At 37.1% G+C, this 16132-nt stretch overlaps 1 protein-coding gene across 1 annotated transcript in view; it reads right to left on the minus strand.

The window, feature by feature from the left end:
* The window catches only part of CDC123 (cell division cycle 123), a 60661-nt gene that overhangs the window by 33146 nt on the left and 11383 nt on the right, over positions 1 to 16132 (minus strand). The window contains exons 3-6 of the mRNA XM_049881988.1: positions 11427 to 11484; positions 10850 to 10882; positions 3857 to 3952; positions 1469 to 1575 (exon numbers count right to left, since the gene is read on the minus strand). Of these exons, the coding sequence (XP_049737945.1) occupies positions 1469 to 1575; positions 3857 to 3952; positions 10850 to 10882; positions 11427 to 11484 (294 nt within the window). The remainder of the gene's footprint in view (positions 1 to 1468; positions 1576 to 3856; positions 3953 to 10849; positions 10883 to 11426; positions 11485 to 16132) is intronic.

Consider the following 16132-nt stretch of genomic DNA (forward strand, 5'->3'; position numbering starts at 1 on the left):
GAAGGCAAGAGGGGACAGGAACGCTGGACAAATGGAAATGAGGAACCCAAGATCGAGAAGGGAGAGTGCTGACATGTTGTTCATTTGGCAACCAATGTTACAAATAATATATGCATTAACTGTTTAATGAGAAACTAATTTGCTCTGTAAACTTTCACCTAAAGCACAATTAAAAAAAGAAAAGTGACAAATGTCAAAATAATATTTTTTCTGTAAATGAACTAGAAATTCCAATATAGGTAAAATCCTTCTATAATAAACTTGCAATACAGCCATACTCATTTAGTTACTTTGCTTCCTTTTTCATTAATTAATACAGTACTAACACCATATGCCTAAGCTGCAGCATTCAGGCGTAAAGAGTTGGTGCACAAGTGTCATGCAGTGAATTTATCTATTTATGCTAGGCTCCACTTCAAAAAAATACCTGAGGGCGAACTGCCAGGGCAAACTAAAATGAATGGATGGGGAAGAGTGACATGCATATGCAATATTTTCACCCCTGTTCTCCTGCTTAGCTTCTAGATTTTGTGATATGTTTTACATTAGAGGTCAGTTAAAAGATTAGTTTAATTGAGATAACAGATTTAAAATGGGAATGATTGAGGAGTCCGGAAGAATTGTTATTCCAGGACAGAACAAAAGAAACATAAAGATCACTGTAGGGGATCTGACCAAGGAGGCCTACAATGCAGATAGCAAATGAGTTCTTTAGCATTACAGTAACTGGCAAAAGAAAGAAAACACAGCAATTCCACTTCTAGAAATGCACATCCTAAAGGGAAATAATTATGGAAGTGCACAAAGATGTAGCTCAAGGCTTTCATGGCAGATTGTAATATTCAAAATTAGGAATTAACCTAAATGCCTAAGAATAGAGAATTGGTCAAACAAATCATGCTATAGTTATACAGTGGAATCCTCTTACAGGAACTAAAAATAATGAGGGATTAAGGTACTCAATGACCTGTAAAGATATTCACTGTATATTGGTAAGTACAAAAGCAGCCTACTAAGCAGTATGAACTATTTGATCCCATTTTTGTTAAAAAAAAAAAAAAAGATCTGGGTGGGGACAGGTATATCTATACTATATCTACCCACAGAAAGAATCCTAGAAATACACAGAGCCAATTGTGATGAGATGATGGGTGTTTTTACATTTCCTGTTTTTGTTTAGCAATAGACTCTAATTTTGTTTTTCTACAATAAACACACGTTGGTTTTATAATAAGAAAAAAATTACTAAAATATTTAATGTTCAGAGATATAGAAAGTACTTGATACATGGAGATATTCATCTTATAGCATTTACCTTAAAAGAAAAAGACAGGTTTGCTTTAATAGGTCATTTGGGAAACACGAAAGAGTGCTGTTACATGGAACTGTTGTTCATGGAATTTCACCTGTAGAAAAACTTGCACAAATACTGAAACTACTGACATCAGAGAACAAGAGACATACTTACGGTTCAGTGAAGTCACGAGTGATGAAATCAGAACTCTTGAAAAGTAGAAAGATGTCGCTGAGGGTTTTACATTTCAGAGAACTATTCATTGCTATCCAGTATGCATCCTAAACAATAAAGCACATGCTATTTAATAAATATTTCAAGTTAGTTGCTATGAATGAAGCTCAAGCTGCTATGACTGAAGCTCAAGCCTATAAACAAATCAATAAGGCATATGACTTCACTGGCTTAAAAAAAAAGGTCAAGAAATTTAACTATATTGTCTAATACCAAACTGCACTTTTAAACAACAGAGCGTTACAATGCATATCAGACACTCAGTTACGAAAATTGAGATGTTAGGGTCCTCGCCCTTCAGCTCAGGCCCACTTTCCAATGTTTTTCCTACTGATGATGAAAGAAGAGGGGCAAGAAGTATCAGAAACACTGATACACGAGCTGGACTATTAAGATAGTAAAGAAATAGCCTGAACAGCTACTCTCTAAGGAAAAAGAGGTTCATTCTTTCTTCCTGTTTCTGGAAAGTGACAACTGGAACACCTGAAGTTTGATGACTAGGGCAATGAAGACACATGTCTATTAAGTCTGAGAGAGAACGAGGTGAGTTATTCTGAACCATCACAACTTTAAATGCAGATTGTCTCATAAAGTTTAGTGAAACATGCCTAAAAGTGATAGATTAATTAATTTATTTAAAAAAAAAAATACCCCTCCTATAGACAGATCAGACACAGGATATCAACTTAATTTTAAGAAAATAACTGCAAGAACTACCCAATTCTCCATGCTACATGGAAGAAGGCACTGGTACCTAGATTGCACTCAATAATAACAAATAAATGAACAAATAATCTACCCACCTTAAGTGGAAAGCCTCAATCCAGATCAGCAGCAAGGAATGACTAGAAATATTCTCATATATAGATAAAAAGTTGACTACTGAAGGACTCAAAATGAGTTTCAATAACTTATTCATTGCTATAATTTTTCCCAGTGAAGAAGATGATGAACTTCTGGTTACAGATGGTGTACTGAACACACACATCTGCTTCACAAAGGGGAAAAAAACCCAGTATGTACACAGAAAATCACACACCTGAACAAACACGACAGTTATCAACTCCATGAAAAATAAAATGTTGAATAAAAAGCATAAGTAATCATGTTGTTGTTAGGTGCTGCTGAGTCAGTTCTGACTCACAGCGACCCTGTGGACAACAGAATGAAATGTTGCCCAGTCTGTGCCATCTTCACAATCACTGCTGTGTTTAAGCCCACTGTTGCAGCCACTGGGTCAATCCATCTCATTCAGGGTCTTCCTCTTTTTTGCGGACCCTCCACTTTACCAAGCATGATGTCCTTCTCCAGGACAAGTACTCATACATTCTACTACAAGTAATTATAGTAAATGTATATTGGAGGTACGCTTAGTGTCTGCAGTATCATCATAATTGTAAATACTACATCTTGATCTAACCACAATTATGATATAACTATAATGAGGATGAGGGAATAGAAATAACAGGGACAAGAGATGAAAGAGAGCTGAATCTTTCTGTTTCTGAGTGGAAGGTCAATAATACCTAAAGTTGAAAAGCAAGAAACAGAGGTAAGTAACAGAATAATCTACTAAAATGTTTGAGTGGTTGCCTCTGGGGAGAGGGAAACAGTGCAGCAAAAGAGGTGCCAGGGCCTGCTGACTTCTGTAGCAAGCTTCCAGATCTCCTTGAAATTTTAAACTATGTACACGTATGACTAATTTTAAAAAGTAAAATAAAACAAAGACTCAATACATTTCATTATTAATTTTACAATAAGAAAAATGTATGAGATGATTTTTGAAAATACAAATAAGTCTTCAACTCATTAAATGAGTTTTGCTGACATAAAATTGTTTTCTATCAGATTAGCAAAAAAAAAAAAGTAAATTTTTCCAGACCTTAACTTTTCAAAAAATCTTGTCAATGTAACATTAATAAAATATAATTCAAGAAGAAAATAATCACTTGATTTCTCAAACTGCTCTATTTCTAGATCCTGTGACATTTTTGTTTTTATTACTTTTCAACACAAAAAGCCTTTTTGTTAAACTTAAGTGAATGATTAAAATTCTAAAAAGTACAGAGAATGCATCTCAGAATTTTAACGCAATCTGCAGTATAAGAGGATGAAACTGTCTCTTGCCAGAAAGAACAGCATTTCACAAACCTAGGAAAGTGTATACCAAAACAAGAAAAATAAAATAACAGGGAAAATAGTAATAAATTCCAGAGCATCTTTTTTAGAATTAGGAATATAATTAGACCCTCGACGGGAATATAAAAGGAAATCAATAGCAAAACAAAGAATATTCAAACAGTAAGAAATTCACTTATGTATTCCTACCCTTGGAGCACTCCAGTTAAGCTTAGGAAATACACTGCCCCCTAAGGAATTGATAGCTTCTTGAACTTTAGTGGTGAACTCAGGAAATTCTGGTGCCTACGGAAAGAAAGAAAAGAAATCAGTTGGGCAAATCAATATAATTGAAATAAACATGGAAAGCAAGATCAAAATCTCAAGTTTATAGTTTAGGATATTACAAACAGAATTTAGAATACAAATTACTATCAGAGCTTCTGAACTCAGCTAAATAAAATCATAGATCAAATAACATTAACCAGAAGGGGAGGGTACGGAGGGGCACAGCTCAAATGGCACTTTCCAAAAGGATCAAATTCACAAAGCTAAAAAAGACAGAGTTCAGTAAGCATCTAGGAATGCGAGGAAGGAATGAATCTCTTAAAATATACCTACTTAAACCAATATTTAAGTGAAACGAGGCAGATGGAATACTACCTGTACACATACTCCAGTTCTTACAAACAACACCCCATATTTAAAGTGCCAGAAGACTTTCCATTTGGAGGGAAAGAATCTCGGACAGATCTCCAAAAGGCTTTATGAGAATGAAAAATTATGTGATAAACTGTATTTAAACACTGCTATTTCCAGACAAGTTTTAATGTAAACAAAACTCAGAAATAGAACTTTGGTCAAGTTAAAAATGTTCTTTCCTTTTCGGTTGATTTTAAAATACATTTTATATAATCAGGTGACTAAAACATTCTAAGTGTTCAACCAAACCAAAAAACCAAACCCACTGCCACCAAATCAATTCTGACTACAGCGATTCCGTAGGGTTTCCAAAGCTGTAAATCTCTGTGGAAACAGACTGCCACATACTTCTCTCGAGGAGCTGCTGGTGGTTTTGAACTGCTGACTTTTTGTTTAGCAGTCGATCCCTTTAACCACTGTGCCACTGGGGCTCCTATTTTATATAAGCAAATGACTAAAAGAAGAAGTGATTAAGGAACTTAAACTTGATGGTCATTTTGCACTGCCTTGAAAAAAAAAAATTTTTTTTTTTTGAGCCTTATGCCACCACCGAAGGATTGCACAGAAATAAACAAGAGGAAGGAGGAATAAATCATTTTAAGAGAGATGGAAGTGAAGCTTTCAGATGAAAGACAAAACAGAAAAATATTAACATATTCTTCACATAGCCACTTATTTGGGTTATCACCCTTATAATTGCTGCCCCCTACTGGGCAATTGCAAGTTCTGAGAAACTCCATTAATGCTAATAAACAACTTCCATACAAAAAAGTTAGAATGGATCTAGAGTTAGCTAAATTACATTGCCCAGGAACAAATCAACTGGTTTATGCTGACCTTCAAGACCTAACCCAGTTATAACACAGAGAGAAAACTATGACAAGAGTCTGGGAAACAGATCAAAGAAACGTACATTTTAAAAATGGCAGCGTATCCCCCAAGGTAGAAATCAGTTTTAAGCAAAGGGCTACTGAGTAAAGGAGCTCTGGTGGTGCACTGGTTAAGCGCTAGGCTGCTAATCGAGAGGTTAACAGTTCAAACCCACTCAGCAGCTCCGTGGGAGAAAGACCTGGTGATGTTTCCGTAATGATTACAGCAAGAAAACCCTGTGGGGCAATTCTACTCTGTCAGGTGGGGCTGCTATGAGTCAGAACGGACTCCACTATACCCAACAACTGGGTAAAGAAGGGAGAGATTAAGTGCAGACTAGGCTACATTTCTTTCTGTTGAACATGTCTGATCTTCACACTGGTGAACAGTATTTTTTAGTTATTTCTAGCCTTCCATTGTTTCAATCTTCTGCTAGACTACTTATTTAACTTCGATACTTGGAATAAAACTGTAGCACTTTAGAGAGGGTTTCAAAATGAATAAAAGCATTAAAAATTCCATTTACCTCTCCCCATCAAAGTACATTACAATTTACATTAAACCAATAATTTCCTTATAATCCCCTGAAGTTGCTGCTTTGGCTCCCCTAAAGTGGTATCAATAACCACCACTTAGATCTGCATCGGCAGTATTTCCTCTGAATGGCAGTTACACAAACCTTACCACATAAAAGGGTTCAACCTTCAAGGGCAAAATAATGTTCCTAGCCCATAAAACTTAAAATCTAAGGTTTGCTTTATATTTACATATTACATTTTAAAAGATGTGATCAGTTCCCTCAAATCCTCAAATTAGTCAGCTTTAGGAAATCCTGCCATAATGGTCCTAAAACAAACTTAAAGTTTGCACACCATAGAGAAAAACTTAGGCTTCACCAGAAGTCTATGGATTATCAACTCACAGGACACCCTCCCAGGTAATCTAATTCTAGCTTGGTTTTTCAGCTCTTTTACAACTAAGTGAAACATAGGGAAGTGAAAGCAATGTAAAATAATTCTTACAGACATGCAAACTCCATCCTGTCTGGAAGAGGTGGAATGGTCTACGTTTCTATAATGGAGAGGGACAAAACCAGCTTCGCCTCATTTACGTATTTATTTCAATATTCCTGATGTATGAATGTATCTGTCTGGGGGTTTCTGAACCAGTTAATATGTTTGCCTGGTTCCATTATGAGTTAAATAGGCTCTTTAGTATGTTAAAGACTTTTCTACCTGTATGAGAGTCGTGCCTTTTTACCTTTCCCTGAAAATTACTTTTCAACCGATTTCATTAATAGAATTCATTTAAGCGCACAGCTCAACTACCAATTTCAAATACATGTAGCACCTCAGTTGTCCCTGAAAAGGTTTCCATCGCAAATGGGATGAAACACACGTTTTCAATCTGATATGTGAAGACCTTCTGTGATGTGGACTCACTGATCTTTCCAACCTTACCCAGCACAGCATTCCTGCATCTCCCTCATTCACAAAGGGTAAGTTTCTTTTCTTAATTTTTTATTAAAATCATGAAGTGCTTTAAATCTACAAAAAATATATATACCCATGTTTCTGGATCCAAAAATTAAGTAATTTGGTGTATGTGATTCAGACCTTTAAATTTTATAAGGAAAAAAAAAATTAGCTATAGAAATGAAGCTTCTTCTGTCCTTGTTCTCCTCCCTGATCCTTCCCCTCTCTCCCCACAGGCAATCACCCTTTCAAAATTGGGTGACTTCTATATTCACGACTTTATACTTACGATATGTGTGCTCATCCATAAATAATAAAATTTTACATAAATGCTGTCTTTTGATTCTATATACTTTTAGCAACTTACTTTCTTAAACTCGTCACTGTGTTTTTGAGATTCACCCACCTCGGTTATTTCTTCCCCCCAATCATTTTTAATTCAATGTTTATGTAGTAACACCACTGAATTCTTCATCATTCTTACAGTATCTTTTACTTTCCCACCCTAGGTTCTGACTCACATTTTTCTCCTATTAAGGTGTTTGCCATGAGTGAGTTCCCTGCTCTACTCCACCTAGTTCCACCAATGAGAGTAAACCACTTTTTTGTTGTTGTTGTCAACTTTTCATTTTGAAATACTTTCAGAAAAGTTACAAGAAGAGTATCAAGGATTCTCAAATACTAGGGCAGTCATCTTTCTATTCTTCAAACAGCAACGCTTTCATGAATATTAAGTGAAGGATTCACTGTTTGGCCAGCTGCATGTTTAGTCAATGAATGAATAGTTTGGTCAATTCAACCCCCAACACCCCCCAAAAAATTCTTCTATACTCTTTACCCAGACTTCCCATTTTACCACATTTCCTTTATCATTCTCCGCCAACCTCCGCTCTCCTCTCTCTCTACATATATACATGTGTACATACACATGTGGTGACCAAGATCCGGAATGGACTTGATGGCAACTGAGTTTTTTTTCCCCAGTTGAGTGTTAAGTTACAGACATCATCTCTCTTTATCCCTAAATACTTCAGTGTGTATTTCCTAGAAAACAGTATATTCTCTTATATAACCCAATAAAATTACCAAATCAGGGAACTAACACTGACACAATACCATTACCTAACCTATAGGATTTACTAGTTTTTTGCCAATTGTCCTAATATCTTTTGTAGCAAAAAAAAAAAACCATCTAGGACCATACGCTGCATTTAGCTGTCATGTCTCTTTGATCTGCAACAGTTCTTTTCTGCTATTCTTTATCTTCCACAATCCTGACGTTTTTGAAGAGCACGGGAGGGCAGTTAGTCTCTACAATTTCTAAAACGTTAAGTGTATTAGATGTTTCCTCATGATGAGATGTGCAGTTTTGGCAGTGACGCCACCAGTGATGCTGTCTTTCCTAATACATCCTATCCAGAAGCACAGAAACAGCTCTGTCCCGTCACTGATGAGTTTAACTTTGGTCACTTGGTTAAGACGGTAGCTGCCAGGTTTTTCCACTGCAAAGTTGTTATTTCTCCCTTTGTAACTAAAAAGTAATTTGGGGAGAGATACTTTCAGAATATGCAAATATTCTTTCTCATCAAATATTCACCCTCTAGTTTTAACATCTGTTCAATCATTACTACAATGGCTGCTGTCAAATAGTGATTTCTAATTCCACCAGCTACATCCATTAGTTAGTGCCTTTTCTACTGCAAAGGGCTTTCCCTTCTCCCCCAACTAATTTAATCATTATGTTAGTACGGGATCATCAGTTCTTATTGTTTTTTCTTGTTGTTAGTTGCCGTCAAGTCAAATCCAACTCATGGTGACCCAATGTGTGCAGAATAGAATTGCTCCACAGGGTTTTCAAGGCTGTGATTTTTCAGAAGCACATTGCCAGGACTATCACCTGAGTAGTCTCTGGGTGGGTTTGAACTGCCAACCTTTCAGCTACTAGTCAAGCACTTAACCACTTGTGCCACCCAGGGACTCTAATTCTTATTACTATTACTTATTCAATCCCCTATGCAGCTGTCCTACTCTGTCCCATTGTATTATTATTACTACTTATTATTATCATTACCACCATTTTTTGTTATAATGCTCAAATTTTTTGGCCAATGAAAGCTCATTCAAGCTGGCTCTGGGTCTTTTTTGTCATGTCCACATCATTTTTTGGAGCCCCGGTGGTGCAGTGGTTAAGTGTTCGGCTGCTAAGTGAAAGCTCAGCAGTTCGAATCCAATAGCTGATCCTTGGAAACCCCACAGGACAGTTCTACTCTGTCCTATAGGGTCACTAGAAGTTACAATCGACTTGACGGCAACAGGTTTTTTTTTTTTTTTTTGGTTTTTAGCATTCATTGAGCATTTCCTTACCTTCTGGCATATGTTTTTTCAGGCTCATTTTACTTTCCTAACTTGGCACAGTGGTTAAGAGCTACAGTGAGCCGTGGCTGCTAATCAAAAGGTCGGCAGTTTGAATCCACTAGCTGTTCCCTGGAAACTCTATGGGGCAGCTCTACTCTGTCCTATAGGGTCACAGAATTGACTCAAGAGCAACGGAGTAGCTGCAGTACTAAATTTCTCCAAGAAGCTTTGATTCCTTTAGTGGAGAATGGTATTTAGAAAACCAAGATCAGGCCACTAAGTGTACTCATTGCTACCATGATGTCATTACTTCTAGACCTCAGTGGACAGAGTTTGGTAAATATACACACATACATACACACAGACACACTTATATTATTAATTTCAGTGTTTATTTATCTACATATATTAAAAACCATGGGTTGACACTGATAATCTTTCTCACTTTTAAGGTTCAGGTCAAATACCACTTTTTCCCTTAAGCATTTCAAGATACTTTGACTTGTAATTGTTCTCTCTGTTTTGTCAGTACTTTGTCACTGACCCCCTGCTTTGTGTCATCTTTCTTCTCTGGTTTATAAGCTCCCTAATGACAGAAATCAAATCATATTCAGCTTTGTTTACCTCATTACTGTTGCTGTGGTAGGCCGTGGAGTTGATTCTGACTTACAGCAACCCTGTGTGACATAGGAGAACTGCTCCATAGGGTTTCTCATGCTGTAATCTTTAAGGGAGCAGATCGGTAGGTCTTTTCTCTCATGGAGCTGCTGAGTGAGTTCGAACTGCCAACCTTTTGATTAGCAGCCAAGTGCTCAACTATTGCACCACCAGGGCTCCTTGTTTACCTCACAGTACCCAGTATAGTGCCTTGAATATGGTAGATACATAAGGTATATGCTGAACTGAACTAAATTCTCATAAAGGAAGAGCAATTGACCTGCATGATATCCAGAGTAAAATAAACATGCAAACTTTCCATTTCTACATATACTGAAGAAAATATATTGGTTTTACGTATCTCCACTTTTTTTTTTTCTGGTACCACAGAAACTGTTATACTTCTTTCGTTAAAAAAAAAAAAAAGCGTCTTCTTATTTAGTTGCATTAGAATATACCCTTCTCCTAAAGCTAGTCTTCTATTTTGTGACTTTACATTTATTTTTAGGAAATTTTATAAAAATCTTTCTCTTTTATCTCAGGGCATTTACCTACTGTATTTTTAGAAGTATACTTTTTGCTCAGTCATTCCCTTAAAATATTTTTTAAGAAAAATATTTTAAGTTAAAATTGACAAGAATACTCTTACTCTGAAAGACTATGTTTAATCAACTTCTATGTTTTTATATAAAATTTTGGTTAAAGTCATGTACTTCTCTGCTCTCACTTAAAAGGAACTGTAATTTTTATGTCATTTAAGTACAAAAAGCATAGATTTTTGTACTGAATAAGTAAGTATAGATTTTTTCACTTTGATTTAGGTTCCACAGATCCAGAGAAACTCAGAAATCTAACGTTAGGCTTGATGTCTTCTCTCAATACTCAAAAGAAATAAATCCAAGCATCACATATACATCTAGAATACTTCCTCTGTAATCAGAGGGGAAAAAAGGGCAAACCATGTTCACTCATTAAACAATTGCTTAAGTTTTTTTTTCAAAATAACACATAATAGCTCACAAAGAAAAAGATATTTAAGATGGTGAGAACATGGGGATTTAGAGAGGTGTGCATTTAATCCTTAACGCTAATCCTTGTGTGACAGTGTGAGGCTGTCTTCACGGAGGCGCTGCTCTGTTCTTACCGTCAGTGTGGCCGTGTTCTCATCATCTGACCACTGCATGGGGAAGAGGACGGAAACAAGACATTAGATTTAAATAGTATAAGTACTGTGCTCCTTTCAAAAATCATCTGTATGAGACCAAACAGTTAATAACTACTTGAAAACAAAGATGAGAATGTAAGGGGGCAGATAAATTAGATTAATGGAAATGAACAACCATGAACAGTGCTGAGAATGTGCACACATCGTAATGAATGTAACCAATGTCACTGAATAATTTGTGTCGAAATTGTCAAACAGGTACCTAAACTGCCATGTAAATAAATCTTCACTGAAAAGACAATAAGATATTATTAAAAAAAAATTTTTTTTAAATAGTGTATTGGCTTCCAAAAATAGTGTTCCATCTAACGATGACACATAAATAGAAGACATCTTTTCCCAGAACAAAAAACATGTAAAAGTATATGTCAAAGTGAGATGTTCATGTAATTTTCTACTTTTATTAAATGTATGCTAAGATCTAAATGTCAGAACCTTTTCAGAGATCACTTAAATTAGAACAGTCTACAGAACAGACATTTTATTTTGTACCAACCTGTATTTCTTCTGCCTCATCATCACTGTCTGGCTGAGAACGTGTTGGTGGGTCTTCCCTAGAAAAACGTAAGACAAGAAAAAGGCTTTGGTATCACAGAGTAATAATTTTAGGTGTACTGAGTACATAAAAAAACTAGAAAGCCTTAGAATTGGAGGGCAACATTAGGAAAAGTTCACTTTCTGAGACTGAAACTAATAAAAACCAATATGAAATAAATGAGAGTACACTTCCAATAAGCGATGGCAGAATAAAAACTTTCAGCTCTCATCTCAGAAATCACTAAAAACAAGGGAAAGAAAACCTCAAACACTACCTCTGATGATAATGAGAATGATACAACTCTCAATCCCAACATACAAGTAAGGAATGCCAAAGATGCAAAAAGAATTGCAAAATCAAGGAAATTACCCAAAAAGTAGAACAAAGAAAACAAAGAGATGGACAACAAAAGAAAAATAAAATTCACAGGATTAATCGAGTAGATCTAAATAACAGGAGTTCCAGAAAAAGAGAAGTGAAAAGAGGAAATTATCAAAGATAAAACATTCTTAAATGGCCCAAATTTAAAAATCTAAGTCTGTAGAACGAAAGGGCCAAACATTGCACACAGCACAATGAATGAAAAAGAATTCAGATGATGTGATGGGTTGTTTACAAAGATGACCACAGTAATTTTTCCCATCTCTTTATGTGACTCTACATGGTGACTCTTCCACTCTTCCCATCAAGAAATGGCATTTATTTCCCTCTCCCTTTAATTGAAGGTACCTAGGAGGTGGAAGCAGTTTGCAGTCAGCTGCTAACCTACAGGTTGGTGGTTCGAATTCACCCAGTGGCTCCACAAAAAAAAAAGAAAAGTCTGGTGATAGGCTTCCGTGAAGATTACATATGTAACATACAGGGTCATCCTGAGCTGGAATCAACTTGATGGCAATGGATTCCTTTACGCTAAGCTGGTTTCAGGACTCCTTTTGACCAATACAATGTAGCACAAGTGACACCATGTTATACTGAGCCTCGATGTCAAGTGCCCTCATAGCTTCCGTTCTCATCTTTTTGGAATGGCTGCCACTGCCATATAAAGACCCCAGAGCTGGCCTTCCTGAGGATGAGCAACCACATGGAAAAGAGGCTCAGCTGCTGGTCAGCATCAACCACCACACATGTGAGTGAGGCCATTTTAAGACTGGTTCAGTTGAGCCACCTGATGACTGCAGCCACGTGAGTCATCTTAACAAGGGCAACAGAAGACCTGCCCAGAGTAAAGAATTGTGAAGGGTCTAAATTTTACCCTACTTGCAAGCTAACAGCCTAGCCTGCCACAGTTTCATAGATGCTGACAGAAAACATGAGACTTCTAGGTCAGACAGAAAGGACTCTTATTGTTCATGACACGGCATGCAGCATGAGCTTCGTCTTCATATCAGTTCCTTCTTGTCCCTCACAGAGTGGTCCATGTGGATGCTGTGCACACAGCAACTTTGCATCACAACTGAAGAGCCCTGAATTTACGAAGCCCATCTTTTACAATGTGCTGCAAGTAAATCCGCCCAATTTTTACCTGAAAAGAGACATTATCTTCATTATACTGGACAGTAAACAAATCTGCTCTCTGCTTGGAAGAGAGAAACTGCATCTTCAAAGGCAGCTTAATATATAAAACACATCCTTAAAAAGACAGTCAGGGATAAAAGTTGGCAGTGCCTTTGCTTGAAGATGTACGATAATAATATGAGAGAACGAAGGAGAACTGTCTCCCAACACCAGTTGAACAATCATTCACAAACAGAATAGTTATTGTCTTAAGCCACTAAGTTTGGGGTGGCGTGTTAAGTCACAATTGATGGTTGACACAGATGATTATCATTAAATATAAAAACATTAGAGAAAATACTGAGAACCTTCATAAAGAAAAACATCTCACAATAAAAAACACAAATCAGAATGACACGGGACGTTGCAGCATACTAGAAGACAGCAGGCAATGCCTTCAAAATCACGTTGTTGTTGCTGTTAGATGCCATCCAGTCTGTTCTGACTCACAGCAACGGTTAAGTACAATAGAACAAAATACTGCCCAGTCCTGCGCCATCCACACAATCTTTGTTATGCTTAGCCCACTGTTGCAGCTACTGTGTCAATCCAACTCCTTGAGGGTCTTCCTCTTTTTTATGGATCCTCTACTTTACCAAGCATGATGTTCTTCTCCAAGGACTGGTCCCTCTCGACAATATGTCCAAAGTAAGTGAGACAAAGTCTTGCCATCCTTGCTTCTGAGGAACATTCTGGCTGTGCTTCTTCCAAGATGGATGTGATCATTCTTCTCACAGTCCTTGGTATATTCAATATTCTTCACCAACACCATAACTCAAATGCATCAATTGTTCTTTGGTCTTCCTAATTGACTGTCCAGAATTCGCATGCTTATGAGGCAACTGAAAATACTATGGCTTGGGTCAGATGCACCCTAGTCCTCAAAGTGACATCTTTGTTTTTCAACACTTTAAAGAGGTCTATTGCAGCAGGTCTGCCCAATGCAATACATCATTTGATTTCTTAACTGCTGCTTCCATGGACGTTGATTGTGGATCCAAGGAAAATGAAATCCTTGACAACTTCAATCTTCTCTCATTTTTATTACCTCAAACTCTGTTGTAGCATGATGTTGCTTACTGGTTCAGTTGTGAGGATTTTTGCTTTCTTTATGTTGAGGTGTAATCCATACTGAAGGCTGTGGTCTTTGATCTTCATCAGTAAGTGCTTCAAGTCCTCTTCACTTTCAGGAAGCAAGGCTGTGTCATCTGTATAACGTAGGTTGTTAATGACTTTTCCACCAATGCTGATGCCACATTCTTCTTCAGATAGTTCGGGTTCTCAGGTTATTCGCCCAGCATACAGACTGAATAACTATGGTGAAAGGATACAACCCCGACACACATGTTTTCTGATTTTAAACCATGTAGTATCTCCTTGTTCTGTTCGAACGACTGCCTCTTTGTCTATGTTCAGGCTCTGCATGAGCATAATTAAGTGTTCTGGAATTCTCATTCTTCACAATGTTATTGATAATTTGTTATGATCCACACAGCTGAATGCCTTTCCATGGTCAATAAAACACTAGTAAACATCTCTTTCTGGTATTCTCTGCTTTCAGCCAAGATCCATCTAACATCAGCAATGATAAACCTCGTTCCGTGTCCTCTTCTGAATCCAACTTGAATTTCTGCCAGTTCTCTGTCGATGTACTGCTACAACTGGTTTTTAATTATCTTTGGCAAAATGTTACTTGTGTGTGATATGAATGATACTGTTCAATCATTTCTGCATTCCACTGGATCACTTTTCTTTGGAATAGGCACACATACGGATCCCTTCCAGCTGGCTGGCCAGGTAGCTGTGTTCCAAATTTCTTGACATAGATGAGTGAGTGCTTCCACTGTTGTGTCCGTTTGTTGAAACACCTCAACTGGTATTCCACCAACTCCTGGTGTCTTGTTTTTCATCAATGCCTTCAGTGCAACTTGGACTTCTTCCTTCTATATCATCGGTTCTTGAACATATGCTACCTCCTGACATGGCTGAACGTCAACCAATTCTTTTGGCACAAGGACTCCACGTATTCCTTCCACCTTCTTTTGATGCCTCTTGCATCATTTAATATTTTCCCCATAGAATCTCTCAATATTGCAACTTGAGGCTTGAGTTTTTTCTTCAGCTCTCTCAGCTTGAGAAATTCCAAGTGTATTCTTCTTTTTGGTTTTCTAAACCAAAAAGGCCTTTGCACATTTCATCATAATACTTTAGTGTTCTCTAGCTGCCTTTTGAAATCTTCTGTTCAACTCTTTACTGCACCATTCCTTCCATCTGCTTTAGCTACTCTACATTTGACAGCAAGTTTCAGAGTCTCTTCTGACATCCATTTTGTTCTTTTCTCTCCTGTCTTTTTAATGACCTTTAGCTTTCTTCATGATGTTTTTGATTTCATACTACTTGTCTGTTCTTCAGTCATTAGCGTTCATTGCATTAAATCTATTCTTGAGATGGTCTCTAAATTCAGATGGGATATACTCAAGATTGTACTTTGGCTCTCGCAGACTTGTTTTGATTTTCTTCAGCTTCAACTGATGAATAAGTCATTGGTCTTGGAGAAGTCTATCATATGATCCCCGGTGTTGTTTCTATCACTAAAGCCGTATCTTCCAACTACAGATCCTTCTTTGTTTCCAATTTTCACATTCCAATCACCAGTAATTATCAGTGCATCTTAATTGCTCAGACTGCACTGGCCAATTTTTTCAGAAGTAGACTGCCAGGTCCTCCTTCCTAGTCTATCATAGTCTAGATGCTACAGTGAAACCCGTCCATGAAGGGTGATCCTGCTGGTATTTGAAATACTGGTGGCAAGGCTTCCAGTATCACAGTAACACGCAAGCCACCACAGTATGACAAACGGACACTGGGTGAGTAGAAGTAAGTAAATATCATTAATTTCTTCATCTTTGGCATTAACGGTTGGTGTGTAAATTTGAATTGACAGTCATATTAACTGGTCTTCCTTGTAGGTATATGGATATTACCCTATCACGGACAGCACTATACTTCAGGATAGATCCTGAAACGGTCTTTTTGATGATGAATGTGACATTGTTTGTCTTCGATTTGTCTTTCCTGGCATAGTAGATCATATGATTGCCCAGTTGGCA

This window comes from Elephas maximus, chromosome 4 (assembly GCF_024166365.1).
Source record: "Elephas maximus indicus isolate mEleMax1 chromosome 4, mEleMax1 primary haplotype, whole genome shotgun sequence".
NCBI lineage: Eukaryota > Metazoa > Chordata > Mammalia > Proboscidea > Elephantidae > Elephas > Elephas maximus.